The sequence below is a fragment of the Oncorhynchus tshawytscha genome, linkage group LG07, assembly GCF_018296145.1.
Source record: "Oncorhynchus tshawytscha isolate Ot180627B linkage group LG07, Otsh_v2.0, whole genome shotgun sequence".
In the NCBI taxonomy this organism is placed as follows: Eukaryota; Metazoa; Chordata; class Actinopteri; order Salmoniformes; family Salmonidae; genus Oncorhynchus; species Oncorhynchus tshawytscha.
Window position 1 is genome coordinate 17066883 of NC_056435.1, and position 25085 is coordinate 17091967.

The following is a 25085-nucleotide window of genomic DNA, read 5'->3' on the forward strand; positions in this document are numbered from 1 at the left end:
GTAAACAATAGCTTCTGCCCTCTTAGGGTCTACTTGACCCGCTTATTGATTAGAAAGTATGATTAGAAACCAAGGCCAACTATATTCAATCTGTGATTATAAACGATAATTAGAAGCTATGACAAAACTATGATAATAAACTATGAACAACTATGAAGACAGGGCTGTGTGTGCATGAATTATGATCTATTATTTAAGTGTGGAATATTTCTCTCTCAATGTATACCCTTTCACTCAATGTATACCAAAGTAGCAAATATTTAACAACGTTTCAACATCAGGTATTTCAACAATTATGAAAGACAATGACCTGCAATTTTAGGCAATTATCAATATAATGTGTTACATAGTGTGTAGCTGTGATAACTTTAGGTAATATATTCTCTCTCTCTCTCAGGCTATGAAAAAGACAAAAGATAGGACATTGACTCCTGAGTGTTGTACTTATGCCCACTCTACAGCAACCCTAGTTGTTATATGACCCCGAGGGTCATCTACGAAGGTTGGAACATCTAGAAAAAAAGGGGCACATCTGCTCTTAAATGTCCACTCAGAGCATGGTACCTCTATATTTTTGTTCCTAGGTACGTGTTTCCAAGAAGCTATGCTAAGGCATATGCATTGATAGGTCTTAGATTTTATAGCCAGGGTATCTGTACAACACATTGTGACAACTATTGAAGATGCAAAAAGGGGTTTTGAGAAATACATTTGGTTTGCAGATATGTATTATTATAAAATAATATAACATTATTATCATAATCTTTAGTATTATTATGTTACAGTGCCTTGCAAAAGTATTCGGTTCAAGGGGGGCGAATACTTTCGCAAGGCACTGTACATATATGTTGTAGGACAGCTGCATTTGAAGTGTACATTTAACCTACATAGCAGTCAATAGAAACTGAAATCTATTAGCATACAAGTGTGTGCAAATTATATTTTCAGATCTTGTCAGAAATTAATCAAGTCCATGGAATGGATATAGACAAAAATAGAATTCAAGGACAAACAGAGGTAGAGAGGCGAGGCAGGGGTGAGGACATCATCCTGCTAATTTGACAGTCCCTGAAGGACAATACAGAAGAGGTATTTGCTCTTATTCCTTTCTTTTCGCTGATGTATTTTGTAATAAAATTAGCAAGTGTAGTAAGATCATTGCTTTACTTTACTAGGACTGGAGACCACAGCAGCGATTCTGCTCTTGCCATACCTCTTCAATGAGGACCCGAGATGCCTTCATGTCCGTGACAAGTTATGCCTTTGCACCAATCATCTGTTTCTTCAAAAACATAGGTGTGCATGCTTATATAAAACTACATCTGAACATTTGTTATGTTCTTTGTTAATTGTATGTGTATTAATCTTTTCTTACTTTTGTTGACACAGATTTCACCGCTCTTCGCTCCTTTACTGCACATCGGCAGAAATCCATTTCACCATGAGAGTGAAATCCCGCTGGCCTTTGATGAGGAGAACATCCACCCTCTCGAGGACGTCCCCATGGGACTTGGGGCTCTGCTCGGGCTGTATTCCCCCCCCCCCCTTAAATTTCCCCAAAATGTCAGAAAAACACTTATGTTGTTAAGTTACTGTGTTCTGGGGATAAGAAACGTTGGGGTGAAGTTACCAGGGCCAGTCATAAAGATGGCAAACTTCCTAACATAACTAAGTTGATACGATATACACACTAAAGCTGAAAAATCTGTATTTAGCATCAAGTCTACAATATTGTTAGTTAACCTATGATGAATTTTTAATGTATGTTGTTTTTATTGTACATCATTATATATATATATATATTTATATATGTTTAATGTCATGAAAAGCACTATACAAAGTAAATGTATTATTTATTATGGTCTGACATGTCTGCAGAAATTTAGCAATTTTGTGTTTTGTTTGGTAAATTGTTTTGGAAATATTTATTCACATTTGTGGTGCCACTAAATAAACAATTAATTATTTAAATCAACATTGTTATTATAATGGAGGGAGGGTGGACGGGAGTTAAAAAAAATTAACCCCAAAAGGTTCTTTGAGGAACCATTATAAGGGGTTCTTCAAAGAACTTATAGGGGTTACCCAGTCAGGGGTAGATTCAGTTTCTTGTTCACAAAAACTGCATTCACTGGTAACATCAGGTATATACAGTATTTAGAATTACACGGATAGAATCTATGGATAATCTTAAAGGAGATCTCCTTTACTTTATTGGTCACCATAAATTTGTGTGGAGTGAGCCAAGCACGGCGCCAGTTTACATCAAACGATGAAGCCCAACAAAATATCGCAGAGGGAATAGACTTCCTGTAGAAAATATCCCTTAATAAATGATTGTTGAATTTCATATCTAGTAGACAAATGCCATACACCTGGATATCGCTTACAATGGGAGATATTCCACAATATGCATAATTCTGAAGTAACGTTTTTATCCCACTAGGTATAGCTTTACTAACAGTGTCATAAGTTGTATTTTATTTTATTTTACCTTTATTTAACCAGGTAGGCTAGTTGAGAACAAGTTCTCATTTACAACTGCGACCTGGCCAAGATAAAGCATAGCAGTGTGAACAGACAACAACACAGAGTTACACATTGAGGTAACAATTAACAAGTCAATAACACAGTAGAAAAAAAGAAAAAAAAGAGAAAAAACAGAGTCTATATACATTGTGTGCAAAAGGCATGAGGAGGTAGGCGAATAATTACAATTTTGCAGATTAACATGCCATGCTCTAGTACATTTGGGTTGGCACATGTGAGAATTAACCCTGATACTCTAAAAGCAGGGCAACAATGTCGATATAATTGTACGAAAACATTGTCAGTTGGTTGCATGAATCATTTTCATTACTAAAAGTTACATGAAATGTAAATATGAAATATTTGGTTGCATAGTCTTATTTTCAACGTATTTTCAATTACATTTTGCTAGGTGGGATAGCCCAATGTCAAATCACAGTGTTAACGTGTCCAAATCAATAACCAAAACCTAAACATAAAATGTGCTATGTACACAAACATCTGCCACAAAAATTATATTACTTGTATTTTTTTTTAAACAAGCTCCTTATAAACTGCACAAGCACCAGCAACGCTGTTGTTTTGACAAGTAGCAATAAATCACTGATATCGATTAGGGGGGAAATCAGTATGTACGTGATGTTGAAACTAACACAACTAAAAAAACACATGGAAATGGGAGATATATTTTACCTCACTGATTAGAGGACAACCTGCAGAAGACAGTCAGCTACATTTTGGAGTGATGCATTTAAATGTAGGGGTCGCTAAACAAAAGAACGCAAAACTTATTTGTCATCACTCATCGTTATCATGTTGAAATCAATTGTGCCAAGAGGAGGGAGATGAGGTTCCACGTCCTGTTAAAACGAACAGCTAAAAACCACACGGAATCTGGGAATAATGTGTACATCACTGGTTAGAGACCAATTTGTAGATAACAGCTCGCTACATTTTGAAGTGTTGCATTTTGATTCAAGTGGGCTCACAACGTGTTAAGTGTAACACAACTCTTTTTTTGTTAATCACTTTTTGTTAAATCACATAAATAGTACTCTTTCATTTCAGAGCCTGGATTTTCCCCTGAGGCTAATATCCATATAATGTTGAAATCAATTCATAAGGGGGCAAACGTTTAGGGTTCTACATTGTGACATTATTAGAATACTCCGACTACAATGTTAAAACATTCTACATTGTGACACTATTAAAATACTCCTACTACAATGTTAAAACATTCTACTACAGTTATGATATTTCTCTCCTGTGTGTGTTCTCTGGTGTCGAACCAGGCTGTTTGACTGAGTAAAACGCTTCCCACATTGATTACAGCTATAAGATTTCTCTCCTGTGTGTTTTCTATGGTGTACAGTCAGACTGCTAGATGTAACAAAACTCTTCCCACATTGACCACAGGTATAGGATTTCTCTCCTGTGTGTGATCGCTGGTGTGATATCAAGTTGGTTGACTGAGTAACACTCTTCCCACATTGATCACATCTATAAGATTTATCTCCTGTGTGTGTTCTCCGGTGTATCTTCAGATGGCCAGATGTAAAAACAATTTTTTAAAAACCTTCCCACATTGATCACAGCTAAAGGATTTCTCTCCTGTGAGTGATCTCTGGTGCACTGTTATATCTCCAGAATTACCAAAACTCTTCCCACATTGACCACATATATAAGATTCCTCTCCTGTGTGTGTTCTTTGGTGTCTAGTCCGACTGCTAGACGTAGTAAAACTCTTCCCACATTGAACACATCTATAAGATATCTCTCCTGTGTGTGTGTTCTTTGGTGTCTAGTCCGACGGCTAGACATAGTAAAACTCTTCCCACATTGAGCACAGCTATAAGGTTTCTCTGTGTGGATTCTCTGTTGAATTGTAATGCCTGATGAGGTGAATCTATTCCCACAGTCAAAGCAGCGGTGAGATCTCTTCCCTGTGGATCTCTGCAGGTTTTTCTTGAGGTGTTCTGATGTGGAGAGACTCTTCTCTGCCCTGTCAGCATCATGAGGTTGTTGAGGCTCCCCAGAGGATCCACGGTAGTCCCGTATCTCTCCTGTGTGAACAAAGTCAGACAGACGGATAAAGGCCCACAACAGCAAAATCCACTGCAAAAGTGTTGCCAACAATTGACGTCTAATGAATGTAATGATTATTTGACAATTGTCTTAAAATTAGCAAGAGAAGTCATACTTTGTCTTCTGTTCACATTAGTAGTAACATCGAAGATTGCAGACTATAAATAAGTTACTCATGTTGTTGAAACACTAAGCAGTGTGCCAGATGACTTTGTCTCCAATATAGGCCCCTTTCTGTGTTTGCTAAAATTGCGGCATGAGGGCGATGCACATGCAATTTGGTGGTAGAAACTCGTCCCCACTAATTAGGAAACCGATAGTTATGGATGTAGTATGTCTGCCTGGAGCAAAAATGGTGAGCAAAGATTTGTTTTTCACAATGTATTCTGAAGGTGAATGGGGGAAAACTCAGGGGAGTAACCTCCATTTCCTGGTTGCTTATGAGTGCATTTCACACTACGTTGGATTATAATTGTAAGGCTCGTTTGAATGTCCTGCTTAATATGTTTGTGTCATCATCGCAAATCAACCTCTGTACTTTAAAAAAAAAAATTCAACCAGTAAAATTGTAACGATTCTCGTCCTCTTCTTCTAACAAGGAGTGGCAAGGATCGGAGCAAAATGCAGCGTGGTATGTATCCATAATGATTTAATGATTTAATGAATACAAAACAACAAGAGAATCAAAATGAAAACCGAAACAGTCCCGAATGGTGCAAACACTGAAACGGAAAAATAAACACCCACGAAACACAGGTGGAAAAAGGCTACCTAAGTATGATTCTCAGAGACAACTAACGACACCTGCCTCTGATTGAGAACCATACCAGGCCAAACGCAAAAACACAACATAGAAAACGGAACATAGACAACCCACCCATACGGGGAGCTGGGATGTAGCGCACCGGGCTAAGCACGCGTACTGGGGACACCGTGCGCTCCACCGCATGACACGGTGCCTGCCCGGTCCCTCTCCGGTAAGCACGGGAAGTTGGCGCAGGTCTCCTACCTGACTTCGCCACACTCCCCGTGTGCCTCCACCAATACATTTTTGGGGCTGCCTCTGGGGCTTCCAACCGCGCCGCGGTGCTGCCTCCTCATACCAGCGCCTCTCTGCCTTCAGCTCTGCTTTGGGGCGGCGATATTCTCCAGCCTGTGTCCAGGGCCCCTTGCTGTCCAGAATCTCCTCCCAAGTCCAGGAATCCTGCGATCGCTGCTGCTGCCGGTTACCACGCTGCTTTGTCCTTTGGTGGTGGGTGTTTCTGTAACGATTCTCGTCCTCTTATTCTGACGAGGAGTAAGCATGTATCGGACCATAATGCAAATCTTCCATCAGTTCGTATTGGTCATATTGATTACAAAGAACACCAGTGGCCTAAGTCACTGGCCTCCTAAGCCATGGATTGTGAGATCTAGTCTTTTCTGAAGTGGCTAAATGCAGAGTGGCGCAGCGGAAGTGTGCTGGGCCCGTAACCCAGAGGTTGATGGATCAAACGCTTTTTCTGCTAACCAGCTTTTTTAGCATTGAAGTGCGAACAAATATTTTAAAAAATGCGTAGTTTCATTCCATGTGTAAGTGCCATTATACATTTTTTTTTACCTCTTCCATCAGTTCGTATTGGTCATATTGATTACAAAGAACCCCAGTGGCCTAAGACACTGGCCTCCTAAGCCATGGTTTGTGAGATCTAGTCTTTTCTGAAGTTGCTAAAAGCAGAGTGGCGCAGTGGCTGGGCCCGTAACCCAGAGGTTGATGGATCAAACGCTTTTTCTGCTAACAAGTTTTTTAGCATTGAAGTGCTATTTTAAAAAATGGTAGTTTCATTCCATGTGTAAGTGCCATTATACATTTTTTTTTTTAAATCTTCCATCAGGTCGTAGGTCATATTGATTACAAAGAACCCCAGTGGCCTAAGACACTGGCCTCCTAAGCCATGGAAGACTAGTCTTTTCTGAAGTAGTTCAAACCACAAATAAGAAAGCGGAATTTCATGGGCATGTGTCAGTGCCATCCATTACACATTGTTTTTGCTGCTTTTAAAACATGCGTAGTGTCATTCCATGTGTAAGTGCCATTATACATTTTTTTTACCTCTTCCATCAGTTCGTATTGGTCATATTGATTACAAAGAACCCTAGTGGCCTAAGACACTGGCTTCCTAAGCCATGGATTGTGAGATCTAGTTTTTTCTGAAGTGGCTGAAAGCAGAGTGGCGCAGCGGAAGTTTGCTGGGCCCATAACCCAGAGGTTGATGGCTCGAAACCATTCTCTGCTTACCAGATTATATTTAGCATTGAAGTGCAATTTTTTTATTTTTTATAATGCGTAGTTTAATGGGCATGTGTATGTCCCATTAAAAAATGTTTTATAACTCTTCCATCAGTTCGTATTGGTCATACTGATTACAAAGAACTCGAGTGGCCTAAGACACTGGCCTCCTAAGCCATGGATTGTGAGGTTTAGTCTTTTCTGAAGTGGCTGAAAGCAGAGTCGTGCAGCGGAAGTGTGCTGGGCCCGTAACCCAGAGGTTGATGGATCAAACGCTTTTTCTGCTAACAAGCTTTTTTTAGCATTGAAGTGCGAACAAATATTTTAAAAAATGCGTAGTTTCATTCCATGTGTAAGTGCCATTATACATTTTTTTTTTAAATCTTCCATCAGTTCGAATTGGTCATATTGATTACAAAGAACCCCAGTGGCCTAAGACACTGGCCTCCTAAGCCATGGATTGTGAGATCTAGTCTTTTCTGAAGTTGCTAAAAGCAGAGTGGCTCAGCGGAAGTGTGCTGGGCCCATAACCCAGAGTTCGATGTCTCGAAACCACAAATAAGAAAGCGGAATTTCATGGGCATGTGTCAGTGCCATCCATTACACATTGTTTTTGCTGCTTTTAAAACATGCGTAGTGTCATTCCATGTGTAAGTGCCATTATACATTTTTTTTACCTCTTCCATCAGTTCGTATTGGTCATATTGATTACAAAGAACCCTAGTGGCCTAAGACACTGGCCTCCTAAGCCATGGATTGTGAGATCTATTTTTTCTGAAGTGGCTGAAAGCAGAGTGGCGCAGCGGAAGTTTGCTGGGCCCATAACCCAGAGGTTGATGGCTCGAAACCATTCTCTGCTTACCAGATTATATTTAGCATTGAAGTGCAATTTTTTTATTTTTTATAATGCGTAGTTTAATGGGCATGTGTATGTCCCATTAAAAAAATGTTTTATAACTCTTCCATCAGTTCATTTAGGTCATACTGATTACAAAGAACTCCAGTGGCCTAAGACACTGGCCTCCTAAGCCATGGATTGTGAGGTTTAGTCTTTTCTGAAGTGGCTGAAAGCAGAGTTGTGCAGTGGATGTGTAGTAAAACGCCAAATGGATCTACCTCCTGGTCCTCTTCCCCTGCCTTACCCACCAATGGTAGAGACAGAGATGACCACGCCTACTGAAATGCCGGATTGGACAACGTCACCAGAAGATGACTCAAGCCAACCAACTACTGAACAAGACTGGTGTCAGGAAGAACCACCCTCTGCCTCAAGTGACACCTCTGAATGGGAACAGCTGTTAGACTCATTGCTGATAGAGTAAGGGCACTGTCATAAACGGATGCCCATATATGTACTGTTATAAGAGTAAGGGCACTGTCATAAACGGATGCCCATATATGTACTGGTATGAGAGTAAGGGCACTGTCATAAACAGATGCCCATATATGAACTGTTGTTAATGTGTGGTAAAGCAGCTGTGTGTCCTCCAAGTTTGTAGAGGGGAGGACACTCACATGACCTCGAGTGAGGGATAAAAAAGGTATATATAGAGAAACTGCCGATACTTCGGCGCTGACTTCTTGAATCTCTAATTCATTTAGACAGCCATTTGACCTCGGGCTATTTCGAGCCCGAGGTCAAATTACTTTAAAGATTCTAACTTGCTGGATACTAGGGTAAGAGTCCGTTTACCTATCGGACAGTTGACCCTGTGTGCAGTATACGTTTGGACCGAGTGTACCATTGTGACAAAGTCTTAATTGACAGAGGAACAATGTATCACCGGCCGGGTTGCTTGCCCTAGACACTGCGGTAGATCAACGGCAGAATTACCACTTGCTGAGAACGGTTGGTAAATTGTTCGAATCGACTCTGTCTCCGACCGACCCAGTGACACGTGTACTGTTGTAAGAATATCTTAACTGATTGAACACAGTACCTTGCCCTGGAATCGCGGTTTCAGGTTATTTGACAATACTATCCAACCTGAGGGCAGGTTAGAGTACTCAGTCTAACTTGAATCTCGAAATTTAGTTGAACCAACGATTCCTCATAGGAGAGATGGATACATAAACTAAATTCTCAGAACTCTGACCGATTGAAACACCGCTCCTGATCTCGTGGGTCTCCCTGTCATCTTTTAAAGGTAATTAAGTTGAAATATTATATTTTATTAGAGATAAGTGTTATCATTGTACCAGGCATTGTAGAGGCCTAAGACACTGGCCTCCTAATCCATGGATTGTGAGGTCTAGTCTTTTCTGAAGCGGCTGAAAGCAGAGTGGCGCAGTGGAAGTGTGCTTGGCCCATAACCCAGAGTTCGATGGCTCGAACCCATTCTCTGTTTACCAGATTATTTTTAGCATTGAAGTGCAATTTTATTTTTTAATAATGCGTAGTTAATGGACATGTGTATGTGCCATTAAAAAATGTTTTATAAGTCTTCCATCAGTTCGTTTAGGTCATACTGATTACAAAGAACCCCAGTGGCCTAAGACACTGGCCTCCTAAGCCATGGATTGTGAGGTTTAGTCTTTTCTGAAGTGGCTGAAAGCAGAGTTGTGCAGCGGATGCGTGCTGGGCCCATAACCCAGAGGTCAATGGATCGAAACCATCCTCTGCTAACCAGCATTTCTTAGCATTGTAGTGCGAACAAATATATTTAAAAAATGTGTAGTTTCATTCCATGTGTAAGCGCCATTATACATTTTTTTTACCTCTTCCATCAGTTCGTATTGGTCATATTGATTACAAAGAACCCCAGTGGCCAAAGACACTGGCCTCCTAAGCCATGGATTCTTAGTTCTAGTCTTATCTGAAGTGGCTGAAAGCAGATTGGCGCAGCGGAAGCGTGCTGGGCCCATAACCCAGAGGTCGATGGAATGAAACCATTCTCTGTTAACCAGATTGTTTTTTAGCATTGAATTGCGAACAAAAATAAAAAATAATGTGTAGTTAAATGGGCATGTGTAAGTGCCATAAAAAAATATTTTACCTCTTCCATCAGTTTGTTTAGGTCATACTGATTACACAGACCCCAGTGGCCAAAGACACTGGCCTCCTAAGCCATGGATTGTTAGTTCTAGTCTTATCTGAAGTGGCTGAAAGCAGAGTTGTGCAGCAGAAGCGTGCTGGGCCCATAACCCAGAGGTAGATGGATTGAAACCGTTCTCTGCAAACCAGTCTGTTTTTAAAAATGAAACGCGAACAGAAATAAGAAAGCGGAATTTCATGGGCATGTGTCAGTGCCATCCATTACACATTGTTTTTACTGCTTCTATCAGTTCTATCAATACTTAATTTATACCATAAATATGCAAATAAATTAATGAAAAATCCTACAGTGTGATTTTCTGGATTTTTTTTCTAATTTTGTCTGTCATAGTTGAAGTGTACCTATGATGAAAATTACAGGCATCTCTCATCTTTTTAAGTGGGAGAACTTGCACAATTGGTGGCTGACTAAATACTTTTTTGCCCCACTGTATATGTCCAAGGTCTTGACTAAATTACTCTATCATGGCATTGTCTCTAATGTCATGTCTAGGGTGATCCCACTTGCAGGTGGGTAGTTAAGGCACTTGGAAAAACTTGGCCCCTGAAGGCCAAAGCTTACATTGGGCACATTACTGGGCTGACCTAATGAGTTCAGGAGAGGAGGCTGGGACTGAGCCCCCTGATGGGGTTTCAGGATCTATTGCCAAATTTCCAAACATCGGAATCGCTTCCATCCCACGGATGATCCTGGTATAAGACATCATTAGGTCTTCCATTGCCTGTGTACGTAGTAGGTGCACACAACAAGGGAAAATAGACTAAGGATCATGGTAACAGTCAGGATACTGTCCGGCACTGTCCAAGAGCGGGCATCAGACCAATCTTTTAGTCTTAAGCCAAGTCGCTATCCTGCTGTTGTGTACAGCACCCTCACGTATTTGTTGGCTTTTCAGAAACGTCACAGGCTGGTGACATGTTTCTATGATCACCTTTTGTCCACCGACATAACTGGCGAAGTGTTTGATTGCCCAGACTGTCGAACAGCAGCGCTTTTTTGCAGTCTGAGTATTGGTGTTCAGCAGGGTAGAGTGTTTTGCTCGCGCAAGCTACCACACGTTTGTCCTGGTCGTATTTTTGGTACAACCCAGCGCTAAGGCAGTGCTCTGAGAAACCGACTTCCAAAAATAATGTCTTGTCTTTGTTGAGGTATACCCGGCAGGGTGCCTTGCAAGCTGGTTTTTCAAGGAAGCCACAGCTTCGTTGTGAGTGACATCCCAAACTAAACACATTTTGTATTTATTTTTAGGGTTTAACAAGGCAGCTCACCTGTGACCTGTGGCTTGACATTAGATGCGGCGACTTCTATTACCCTGCAGACTATATTTTTGTTCTTCCCACCAGAACAATCCACTGACAACGACCGACGAGTTGTGCGTTCCGAGATGCATTTTGTTATTTGCCTGTTTGTGGCCTGTCTGTGAAATTGTGCGATTCTTGCAATTCTCTTTCAGCCTCTCATCAACAAGCAGTTTTAGCAGAATGTTAAAAATATGATAGTTATTCACTACTCATATTAACTAGGTGTTATTTACATTACTTTAAGTAATTTATTTTTCAACTGCTTTTCACAAAGCAGCATGACATGCAGGCCCTAATAAGTTGTCAGAAGTGGGTTTCAAACCATGCCTTTTGTGGAATCTGTGACCTGAATGGCTTGATGGTTATTTTCAACGCAATCGTGTTTTTTACTTTTACTTTTAGGGTTTAACAAAGGATCTCACCTATGACCTGTGGCTTGACTTTAGATGCGGCGAGTTCGATTACCCTGCAGACTATAAGAGTGTCTTCAGAATATGGCCATTTTGACATGAATTTAAAAATACCTCAGATAGGACCAGAAAAGTGTCTGGAGCTATCCGTCAGGGTAAGAGTGACAACAGGTCCACATGTCAAAATGGGGGAAATCTTAGCAAATGGCTTAATGGTTATTCATGAGAATCGTGTTGTTGTATTGTTGAGTGTAGCATGGGATCTCACCTGAAATCTGTGGCTTGACTACAAACCTGTAACCTATGCTACTGTGGCCTATAGAGCTAGAAGGATGGATAACCAGGTGTGTAAAGGTGTGAGGTGGGATAGATGGCCTGCAGTCCTATCCAAAATGGACACCTAATCCCTATGTACTTGTGGAGATCTGAGAGGATGTGATTGGTATAAGAAACACGACTAAACTTCCACCTCCGGAGGGGTCAAAAAATATATTTTCATTTTCGGCAGGATTTGAAACTGCGCGGGAAGATCTCAATGGATTTCGAGTCCATCGCCTTAACCGCTCGGCCACGACCACTGTGACGGAAGAAAACAGGCTAGTTGGAGTGGGCCGGCAGGCATAGCTTACAGCAAATTATAATTGAATAACTGAAAGATAATATAATAATTCATTATAATGCAATAACATGAACTGTCCCCCTCATTCATTTGTTATTAAGTAGGTATTTTTTCTAATTTTCTTTGATCTTTGCTGAGCTCCAGAAGGTTTGCATTTGAGAGTGTTTATTATAAATTATTATTTCATCATCTTATTATTACTGCCAAGCAGCATGACTCCTGCGTGAGAGGCGCTAAACAACTGTCAGAAGTGGGATTTGAACCCACAACTCCATGAGACACTGCAACCTGAACGCAGCGCCTTAGACCGCTCGGCAATCCTGGCTACAGCACAGTAACTGGGTATCGGGTTAAAGATACCAACTCTCAAAACCTACGTTCGTCTACATAAGGGTTGTTTAAATAGTATCCAATTATATTCCCAGAATTACTTTAACAATTCTCTAGTAATCGATTATACACACATACAATTCATCATATTTTCATATATTCACAGAATCCATATAAAACGTAAGAAATTCTCAGGTACTCACAACAACCATTCCATTAGCTTTTTCAAGGACTCTCCATAGACTAATTAAGACTAATTTCCACATTCACACAACTCTCATATCACAGTCACACAATGCTATTCCCAAACATACCTAATCAATTAGTTGTTTTTCAACAATATTTTAACCTGCAGGAATATTTTCACATTTCTATGTCATGGTTAGTTCCTATGATAATGCAACTCATACATTTACATCTTTCAATACTTCTAAAATGGGGTCCAGGTTTAAAACAATTACAGGTTTAAAATAATTACAGGTTTAAAACAAGTACAGGTTTAAAATAATTACAGGTGCACCTTACTATCATATACTATGTCATAAATGGTCTTAACTAGAAAACACAATTCTAGTTTTCATCCAGCTCACACAGATAGCCGACTCAGCCTCAGAACATCCTGTTTACACCTTCAAGGTGCCCCCCTCACACAGGAATACACACTCAGAGCCTTCGAGGCTTTTCTAAAAACTCCACTTGTTTCGCTCACCTCATTCTTTTTTTAAAACTACGTTCGAGATGTGGTATCACCTCGACTCGCTGCCTCTCAGATCAAAGATGGGTCCATCTGCTCCGTTCCCGAAATGTGGTCTCCCCGAGACCCAAGTTTGAGGGATCCCTGGTGCACCACTTACCCATGTCGCCAGGAGCGGTCATCAAGTCAAGATTCACATCCCCATCGCCAAATGTGGTGGTTAATTTCTTTAATATAAAATGAGGAGAGACAAACTTATCACACAAGTCAGAGTTATTCTTAAACTAAATATTTATTCACTTATTAATAAGGGAGCAGGTCAATACAATGTATAATACATTTTGAAGTGTTGCATTTTGATTCAAGTGGGTCACTAATGTGGTAAGTGTAACACAACTCTTTTTTTGAGAGTAAATTTTTGTTACATCGCATAAATAGTACTTTCAAATTCAGAGCCTGGATTTTCCCCCTGAGGCTAATATCCATATCATGATGAAATCAATAGAACAGGGGACAAAAGTTTAGACTTCTACATTGTGACATCATTAAAATACTCCTACTACAATGTTAAAACATTCTACATTGTGACATTATTTCATTGATATCATGAAACAACTCCTTCATGTATGTATTTTCTGAAATTTGATCAGAGATCTTTTATCAGAGTATCTCTCGTCACAGCTACGAGATTTCTTTCCCGTGTGTGTTATCTGGCGTTGTACCAGGCTGTTTGACTGAGTAAAACTCTTCCCACATTGATTACAGGTATAGGATTTCTCTCCTGTGTGTGTTCTCTGGTGTACAGTTAGATAGCTAGATGTAACATAACTCTTCCCACATTCATCACAGCAATAGGGTTTCTCTCCCATGTGTGTTCTCTGGTGTGATATCAGGTTGCTTAGCCGAGTAAAACTCTTCCCATATTGAGTACAGCTATAAGGTTTCTCTCCTGTGTGTATTCTCTGGTGTATCTTCAGATGGCTAGATGTATCAAAACTCTTCCCACATTTGAGTTCAGCTAAAAGGTTTCTCTACTGTGTGGATTCTCTGATGTTTTTTAATGCCTGCTGGTGAGGTGAACCTCTTCCCACGGTCAGAGCAGCGGTGAGTTCTCTTCCCTGTGGATCTCTGCGGGTGTTTCTTGAGGTATTCTAATGTGGAGAGACTCTTCTCTGCCTGATAAGCATCATAAGGTTGTTGAGGCTCTCCAGAGGATCCACGATAGTCACGTCTCTTTCCTGTGTGAATGACAAAGTCAGACAGATGGTTGAAGGCCCACACCAGCAGAAATCCACTGTAAAAGGTGATGCCAACAGCGTAGCCATGATGTTGTACAACAATTGACGTCTGTAATGAATGTAATGATTATTTGATATTTGTCTTAAAATGAGCAAGAAGAGTCATATTTTGTCTTGTTTTCACATTAGTACTAACATCGATGATTGTAGGCTAGAAATAAGTTATTCATGTTGTTGAAACTCTAAGCAGTGTGCCAGACGACTTTTGGTCTCCAATATGGGTCCCTTTCTGTGTTTGCTAAAATTGCGGCACAATGGTGATGCACATGCAATTTAGTTTTGGAAAAACCTCCCTGCTAATGAGGAAACCACTAGTTATGGATGTAGTATATCTTAAATGGTGCTTTTCCATCAGCCTGACAATGAGGGTTTGTACAGTTTGCCAAATTGGCCAAAAACTTCACCTAACAACAAATATACCTATGTAATGAATGAAGAAGCACTTTGGTTGTTGTTGCATAACATACATAGTGTACTCTAGGACCCATAACAATAACATAGACCTACTGTAGGACCCTTAACTTCACCTAACAATAAATATAGGAAAATAGCTCTGTGTGTTGTACAACAGCCTTTCCATCAAGGAACAGTTCTCTACACATTATGAGCTAAGTATCTCTGTGTGCAAACAGACTAACGAGACCCTACTGTAAATCAAGCAGACACTAACATTATAAACACCAATCTGTTAGGGATGTTGGATCCAACATGGAGCACGACATAACTGTCTTTACCAGAGTAATGAATGAAGAAGCACTTTGGCTGTTGTTGCATGTCGTGATGTTTGTCATGTCATTGTCATTCAGAAAATGATTCCCTGGATCAGCTGATGATAGTTGAATATGTGACTGTAACTAAACAGCTACAGTATTAACAATTATGTGTAATTATTGAAGAACCACATTAATGACAGTATACATTTGGGTGTTGTCAATAAAGTTAACCTCTTACAGTTACCCTCCTACTTTTTTCAATTTCTGCCTGAAGACATACCCAAATCTAACTGCCTGTAGCTCAGGTTCAGAACCAAGGATATGCATATTCTTGATTTCAATTGAAAGAAAACATTATGACGTTTGTGTAAATGTGAATTGAATGTAGGAGAATATAACACAATAGATCTGGTTTAGATAAGAGAGAGAGAGAGAGAGTACAGGGAACATAAGGTTGAATATATTATTATAGACCTGCTAGATCTACTGTCTCAAGTTGGTGGTTGAAGATATCCCTCTAGTGGTGTGGGGGCTGTGCTTTGGCAAAGTGGGTGGGGTTATATCCTTCCTGTTTGGCCCTGTCCGGGGGTGTCCTCGGATGAGGCCACAGTGTCTCCTGACCCCTCCTGTCTCAGCCTCCAGTATTTATGCTGCAGTAGTTTATGTGTCGGGGGGCTGGGGTCAGTTTGTTATATCTGGAGTACTTCTCCTGTCCTATTCGGTGTCCTGTGTGAATCTAAGTGTGCGTTCTCTAATTCTCTCCTTCTCTCTTTCTTTCTCTCTCTCGGAGGACCTGAGCCCTAGGACCTGAGCTCCAGGACTACCTGACATGATGACTCCTTGCTGTCCCCAGTCCACCTGGCCATGCTGCTGTTCCAGTTTCAACTGACCTGAGCCCTAGGACCATGCCCCAGGACTACCTGACATGATGACTCCTTGCTGTCCCCAGTCCACCTGGCCATGCTGCTGCTCCAGTTTCAACTTCCACCTGACTGTGCTGCTGCTCCAGTTTCAACTGTTCTGCCTTATTATTATTCGACCATGCTGGTCATTTATGAACATTTGAACATCTTGGCCATGTTCTGTTATAATCTCCACCCGGCACAGCCAGAAGAGGACTGGCCACCCCACATAGCCTGGTTCCTCTCTAGGTTTCTTCCTAGGTTTTGGCCTTTCTAGGGAGTTTTTCCTAGCCACCGTGCTTCTACACCTGCATTGCTTGCTGTTTGGGGTTTTAGGCTGGGTTTCTGTACAGCACTTTGAGATATCAGCTGATGTACGAAGGGCTATATAAATAAATTTGATTTGATTTGATTTATATTATGACAGACCAGCTAGATCTACTGTCTATTTTATGACATTTCAGCTAGATCTACTGTCTCTATTATATTACAACAGATCAGCTGTATCTACTGTCTCCATTTCACATTGTTGGGGGCCTGCCCTCCCCTCAACAGCCTCAAATAGGCTATTTCATTTCAGAAATAATATTTCAGATTATTAATTTCAAACAACGGCATTGGCATGAGAAAAACTTACCAGTCCAAAACGATGTCCTCTCTGTTCAAAAAAGATTCCTCCATTTGGGAATCGCTAAATGATTCGTCCTCCAACAACCTCTGTCTCGTTCTCCCGATCAATTGCTTCTAAAATTGTGTGTACATCTGTATATCTAGATTTAGATTTCCCTGACTTAGTCGCCATACTGATTGATATATAAACAGCTGAAGACGCGCTTTACCAAAACAACGCTGTGCGTAACATTTAATTTAATTTGACCTTTATTTAACCAGGCAAGTCAGTTAAGAACACATTCTTATTTTCAATGACAGCCTGGGAACAGTGGGTTAACTGCCTGTTCACGGGCAGAACGACAGATTTGTACCTTGTCAGCTCAGGGGTTTGAACTCACAACCTTCCGGTTACTAGTCCAACGCTCTAACCACTAGGCTACCCTGCCGCCCCAACATGCTTAGCTCCTTCCGGTATGAAACTTCAATAGCGAATGACCCTCTTTACGGCAGAGTTTACGACATAGGTTGGTCTTCCAACACATAAACATTACATATTGCCGTTTACCTCAGCTCATTGGCTATCTACCCAGCTAGATTTCAATACGATCATTGGTCATTGGGTTAAAATACAGTCAATCAACGAAACAGCGGTCATATCATTGGTGCAAAACAATTACTTGTTGTCTTCAAATCGGTTTCTTTCAGTCAATACGCCCCACGAAATGACCCATCAGGTTTGGTTGTGTTACAAACAAACCAGTTGATTGCAATGAAACCAAACATGACTGGAAAAGTCACCAAAAGTGTGTGTATTTACATCGAATGTGTCGTCGAAAATGGGATGAGACGGAATTCACGACAAGCGTTTCACAAAATGTTTCGTGTTAGGCTATAAAAATGGATTTTATCAAACAAAAGACCATTCATTGTGTTGGCATTGGGATTGTAAACAGAGGAAGATCGTCAAAGGTAAACCATTTATTTTATTGCAGTTTGTGATTTTGTTACGCCTGTGCTGGTTGAATAGCTGTTTTTTTATGGGGCTCTATCCTCAGATAATTCACAGTAAATCCTTTTTAAAAATCTGGATTAGCAAGATTCTAGGCTTTCGAAACATGTGAGACACTTGTATTTTCATGAATGTTTAATATAACTATTTATGTAGCGATCACCGTATGTTGTCGAATTTCATTCCGCTAACGGGTTCTGTGCGCAGAGAGGGTATTAAGGTTACTCTCGGTTAGAACCATTGGATTTTGCAAACTCTGAAATGATTTAGGATTTCTGTGCCCATGAAAACGGTTTTCCCAGCGTAATATAAGGAGACACTAAATGTTATGTAGTCAGAGTGCATTTCAGAGATCTGAATACAAAAAAAACTGTATTAACAAGACAATAACCTAAACCACAAGGCCAAATCTACACTGGAGGAGCTTACCAAGATGACATTGAATGTTCCTGAGTGGCCTAGTTACAGTTTGGACTAAAATTGTCTTAAAGGTCTATAGCAAGGCTTTAAAATGGCTTTCTAGCAATGATCAACAACCAACTTGACAGAACAGGAACGATTTTAAAAAGAATAATGAATATTCACATGAAGATATGTCGCCTATTGGATGACGTCACGACTTCCCATCAAGCCAACTCCTTGAAGGCCTTACTATTAGAGGTCGACCAATTAATCAGAATGGCCGATTAATTCGGGCCGATTTCAGGTTTTCAAAACAATCGGAAATCAATATTTTTGGACACCTTTATTTAATCTTTAATTAACTAGGCAAGTCAGTTAAGATCACATTCTTATTTTCAATGACGGCCTAGGAACGGTGGGTTAACTGCCTCGTTCCGGGGCAGAATGACAGATTTTCACCATGTCAGCTCGGAGGACCTAATCTTGCAACTTTACAGTTAACTAGTCCAACGCAATAACAACCTGCCTCTTGTTGCACTCCACAAGGAGACTGCCTGTTACGCGAATGCAGTAAGCCAAGGTAAGTTGCTAGCTAGCATTAAAACTTATCTTACAAAAAACAATCAATCATAATCACTAGTTAACTGCACATGATTGATGATATTACTAGATATTATCTAGAGTGTCATGCGTTGTGTATAATCTGACTGAGCATACAAGTATCTAAGTATCTGACTGAGCAGTGGTAGGCAGAAGCAGGCGCGTAAACATGAATTCAAACAGCACTTTCGTGCGTTTTGCCAGCAACTCTTCGTTGTGCGTTTGTGCTTCGTTTGTTCTTAACTGACTTGCCTAGTTAAATAAAGGTAAATAAAGGTGCGTCAAGCCTTGTGCTGTTTATGTGCTGTTTAAGCCTATCAACTCCTGAGATGAGGCTGGTGTAACCAAAGTGAAATGGCTGGCTAGTTAGCGTGCGCTAATAGCGTTTCAAACGTCACTCGCTCGCTCTGAGCCTTGGAGTGGTTGTTTCCCTTGCTCTGCATGGGTAAGGCTGCTTCGAGGGTGGCTGTTGTCGTTGTGTTCCTGGTTCGAGCCCAAGGTGGAGTGAGGAGAGGGACAGAAGCTATACTGTTACACTGGCAATACTAAAGTGCCTATAAGAACATCCAATAGTCAAAGGTTAATGAAATACAAATGATAAAGAGAGAAATAGTTCTAGTATTCCTATAATAACTACAACCTAAAACTTCTTACCTGGGAATATTGAAGACTCATGTTGAAAGGAACCACCAGCTTTCATATGTTCTCATGTTCTGAGCGAGGAACTGAAACGTTAGCTTTCTTACATGGCACATATTGCACTTTTACTTTCTTCTCCAACACTTTGTTTTTGCATTATTTAAACCAAATTGAACATGTTTCATTATTTATTTGAGGCTAAATTGATTTTATTGATGTATTATATTAAGTTAAAATAAGTGTTCATTCAGTATTGTTGTAATTGTCATTATTACAAATAAAATACAAAAATCGGCCGATTAATCGTTATCGGCTTTTTTTGGTACTCCAATAATCGGTATCGGCGTTGAAAAATCATAAACGGTCGACCTCTACTTACTATGACATCCTCATTCCTTCTAGTTTGCAGTTGTCTAAAAAAAACACTATTTTGCCCAAAACATTTATTTGTTTCCCTTTAGTGTATTTATACTTTACTGTATCTATATCACTTTCAAACAAGAAAAGTTTAAAAATCACTGGAGGACATCATGAACAATTTCTACAGTACAAAAACATATTCAAGTGTAGAATGCTCTTTTAAAAATCACAATAGTGATTTAGTTCAACAACTGCAGAGTTTGTGTCCCTGTTTTATAAGATAGTACTTACTGTATTTACTGGTGTTAATCAGATCTCCAGTCTTTTCTTCGTCCTCCTCTATTGTGACAGTAATCTCCCCCTCTTCATCCTTCATTCCAAAAACGTCTTCATCTTCTTTCACTTCATCCTCCACTCCAAAAACGGCATCTTCCTCCTCTTCTTTCACAGTAACATCCTCCTCCTCTTTCACTCTGAAGACGTCTTTCTCTTCTTCTTTCACGGTAACAACCTCGCCCTCTACTTGTTCTTGTATTGTAACAGCCTCCTCTTTGACGAGACCCTCTTTCTCCGTCCAGCAGACCTCTTCTTTAGAAGGAGAGAAGCTTAGTGAACTCATGGTCGGGGATAATTGCTAGTTAGCATTAACGACTAGATTAGTGCAGACTTAACCAGCCAGCTAACTGACTTACAACGTAAATATTAAATTAAATGGGGTAGCTAGTTGTTTCCACATAAGTATGTTTAAATCATAGTGGCAAATAAACCACGAAATTGTCCCAAAGAAATTGAATGTTCCGACTTTATTATCTGGCGAGCTACCGAGGTGGCTGCAGTTGTAGAAGAAGCGTTCCGTCCACTAGATTATACGTCACAGTAGAAACATCGCCTGAAATACACATATCGCCATCTGTTGTCTGGAGGGAGGAAACGCAGTTGAGGAGGGAAAACATTTTTTATTTCCTTCATTGAATTATAATATTATAAAGCAGTTTAGGGAATCGTTTTTTCCCTCGCCATTAAATAATAATATTATATCAACACGTACAAAGAGCAACAAGTGTTGTTTGATTAGTTCAGATTTTTTTAATGAGAATTCAAAACAAACTCTACATCTACTCCATTTCTGTATTCCTGATTCAGACAAACAACTATATATCAAAATAAGCCCCTAGTTATTGATACCCTTGATAAAGATGAGCAAAAATTACTGTATAACATACAGTAATAAACTTTACCCACTACCATGATATTTTAGCCCAAAACCTGGTTTCCTCTCTGCTTGGAGGCTGAAACTTGGCCATAAGTGGATCTTCCAGCAAGACACATCGACATCCACAAAGAAGAAATTGTGAATTGGGCACAAAATCAACATTTTCAATGGCCATCTCAGTCGTCGGACTTGAACTCCATTGAAAACTTGTGTTTTGAATTTAACAGGGCGGTCCACAAGCGCAGACAAAATAAATCAAGGACCTGGAGAGATTCTGTATGGAGGAATGATCTAAGTTCCCACCCAATGTGTTCTCTAATCTCATAAAACATTTCAGTGTCATTATCCTCCCGAGGGGAGGGTGCTGGAGTATTGAAAACATGGGTGCCAATAATTCAGACCCCTACCTTTTGAGAATTACAGGTTAAACTATATCTCTTTCTCTGAGCAATTGTATTAGTATAAAATAATATAATTTCCCTTTATTTATTTTTTTACATACAATATAGCTCAGTATTTGAATTCTTTATTTTATAGATTCGTTTATCTCATCTTTATCAAGGGTATCAACAATTTTGTCCCCCACTGACCTCCATACTGCTGCTACATGATGTAACAATACATCATGTAGATGTATATAATGAACAGACTAGGTCTATACTGCTCCTACATGGAGTAACAATACATTATGTAGATGTATATAATGAACAGACTAGGTTCTATCCTATTCAACTGTATCTTAGTCTATGTATTACTCATCTCATATGTATGTACTGTATTCTATCCTATTCTACTGTATCTTAGTCTATGTATTACTCATCTCATATGTATGTACTGTATTCTATCCTATTCTACTGTATCTTAGTCTATGTATTACTCATCTTATATATATATATATATATATATATTACTGTGACGGCCCTGAATTTTTCTGAACCGTCTCAGTGCTTCTCCTTCCAATAGTGAGCTTCCCCTTTGATTCCCAATTAAATATCCAGCATCAGCTGCGCAAAAAAGGAGGTTGTAATGGAGACGTGAATGAGGATGTGTTCAACCCTCAGTTCAGAAGCTTCTCTATTCCATTCGTTTTGTTGCTTTTAAAACGTGTGTTTTGTAGCCTAATAGAGTTTACCCAGGATCGGATCCACTCTGTGCGTCCGTGAACTACACCTCTCCGTTGTTCTTCGTGGCCTTTCTCTGCTGGAGATCTGTTGGCGGATTGGATTGTCTGACTGACCACCTCCTTTTTGTATACGGTATTTCATTTGTTTTTGATGTGATGTAGACCGTGATGATTTATATAGATAGCTGAAAGTGAGGACGTATTGTATCTTAGTCTATGTATATACTGTATTCTATCCTATTCTACTGTATCTGGCTATGCCACTCTGACGTCGCTCGTCCATATATTTATATATTCTTATTCCATTACTTAGATGTGTGTATTAGGTATGTTGTGAAATTGTTAGATATTTCTGCACTGTTGGAGCTAGGAACACAAGCATTTAGTTAGATATTACTGCACTGTTGGAGCTAGGAACACAAGCATTTCGCTACACCCGCAATAATATCTTTATGTGACAAATAACATTTGATTTGATTTATTATGAAGGTCACTTGTGTAAAATGTACTTTTCCCCACTCATCTTTTGACATTGCTTATGCATATTCAGTGGCCTGGCTGCTTCCAGACTTTGTCAAAGGCCCATCCTGGTAGATCTGAACCTAATGCAGCTTGGAGTGATCAGATGGCAGAAGTCACATTTAGGTGCCAGGTGTAACTGAGGCCATAGATGCTCCATATCCATTACTTTGAGTGTTTAATATAATATGACTAAATGTGTTTCTATGTTGCTGGGGCAGTCAAGAAATGGAACAGCAAGGCCACAGAACATGACATAAGCAGATCTGTGGGAGACCACCTCAAGCCCCTGGTAGAGCCGGGGGTGATGCTTACCACTCCTTCAGCAGGCTGGAAAAGTGGGATTGATACTGTTTTTCATACTAAGATGGACCAAGAGTTTGTTGATTGGTCAGTCATTGGGTTAATTTGTTTTGCAATATGTTCAAATCAAGCTTTATTTATACAGCACATTTCAGACATGGATGCAACACAATGGCTTCACAGGAAAAAAATAATGAAAAGAAACAGAAATATTTAGTACACAAATATAAGAGGATAAAAAAACTTAGACTAATGAGCATCCTAAGGAAATGCCATTGATTAAAATATTCAGCCCAAAATATAAGCTTGTTTTTTTAGGATGGGGTGTCCAATGAAAGTTGACGAGTAACAACAATTGGGACCTAAAAGACACCCACCATGAGATCCACCAAATGTGCCCAAGAAGAGGCAAACAAAAGAAAAACCCACTCCAAACTAAAAGACCGGAAGTAAACCAAAAAGGTGGTTAAAATAATTTCTACAATCAATACCATTCATACTATTACAAAATCATAATTCTCATTCATTCTTAATTAATTCTATTTACAAAAACATCAAACAAAAACAAACCTCAGGGGAGCATCGTCCCTCCCCGTCATACCTAACCAATACCTAACCCTTTCCCTATCTCCCCTTCCCTAATCTATCCCCTTACCAAACTCACTCTAACACTCCCAGCCCTAAACCCCCTTTCCACCTCTCCCGTGCCCCATGCTTCCCCCACTTCCTCTCCTCCCTCTTCATCTTCCCCCTCAAATCACCTTCCACCCTTCTCACTATCCCTTCCATCCCCCAATCTCTCCCTGTCTTGACTAAATTCTGCCTGGCTTCCCAAAGTCCCCTTTTAAAGAGACTCATGAGAAGCCAGAGCAGAAACCTGTCCCTATCTGTTCCCTTTGCTCTCCCTACGCCTCTCTCTAGCCTAGCCCATGTCAAAACAAAATCACTCCTAACCACACCTAGCATCACCCGTGCCCTAGCCCAGACTAGTCCGGCAAAGGCACAGTCCCAGAAGGCATGGCGCACAGTCTCCTCCCTGCCACAAGAGGATCTTGGACAGGTGGGGGATTGCACCAAACTATACCGGTACAAGATGGCACGTACCGGCAAGCGCTTATGGAGGCCCAACCAATTTAGGTCCTTGAGCCTGTTGTCCAGGCCCCGCGCCTGCACTCCCTCCCAGACCACTGACGAGATGCCCGCTACAGGCACAGGACTCCCTGCCTGCCTGACCTCCTCGTACAGGTGCCTGTGGTCTAAACCTACTGGGCAACTTCAACCTCGGGGTGCGCACGCAGCCACTTGGCCGCATGGCCAAAGTGCCACGGCAGCTGTTCCGCCCGAGGACCCGTGTTAGACCACACCATTACGCTTCTCGCCTTATACAAGAAGAACACCCGCAGGAGGTAACCGGACGGGTGTATAACCGGACGAGCAAGCTCCGTCAACAAGAAAGAAACAAAAATGGCGTCCAGCTTGAGGGGGAAATGTGGTACCCCCCTACCTCCCTCCCCGATGGGACAGATCATGCGTGCCCTGGCGACCCACTCGCACCTGCCACTCCACATAAACTGAAACACAAGCCTCACTAGAGGCCTCCTCAGACAAGCCGGCAATGGGTAGATGTATGCCAAATACAAAAGAGACGGCAACACATCCACCTTTAGGACCAGGACTTTGCCCATAAAAGACAAATACCTAGCCTTCCACATTGCTAGCTTCCTCTGTACCACTGCGATACGCATGTTCCAGTTTAGCGTCGCTGAGCCGGAGGTCTCAAAATGAACCCCGAGAATCCTCAGGGCCCCTTCACAGAGAGAGAACCCCCAGGCACATCCGTTCTACCGCGCCATCTTCCGAAAAACTTGACGGAAGACTTTGCATGGTTCAGAACTGCTCCCGACGCTCGGGTGAAATCCCCAAAGATGGCAAGGGACCTTGTCAGGCACGAGTCCTTGCACAACAGCAAGGAAGTGTCGTCGGCGTACTGCGTCATCTTAACACGCAGCCCACCGCTTCCAGGGATCAACAAGCCTTCCACCCCTGTGTCTGCCCTAATGGCAGCCCCCAGAGGCTCCATGTACAGAACGAAGAGGAGA

At 40.8% G+C, this 25085-nt stretch overlaps 1 protein-coding gene across 1 annotated transcript; it reads right to left on the reverse strand.

Moving 5' to 3' along the window:
• Positions 1 to 14191: 14191 nt before the first annotated feature.
• On the reverse strand, positions 14192 to 20677 carry LOC112239853 (zinc finger protein 189-like). The gene is made up of 2 exons (XM_024408249.2): positions 20120 to 20677; positions 14192 to 14531 (listed from the first exon to the last, which is right to left on the reverse strand). Exons 1-2 carry the CDS (start codon positions 20445 to 20447, stop codon positions 14308 to 14310), a joined length of 552 nt encoding a protein of 183 aa, XP_024264017.1. The 5' UTR covers positions 20448 to 20677; the 3' UTR covers positions 14192 to 14307.
• Between the last annotated feature and the right edge of the window lie 4408 nt (positions 20678 to 25085).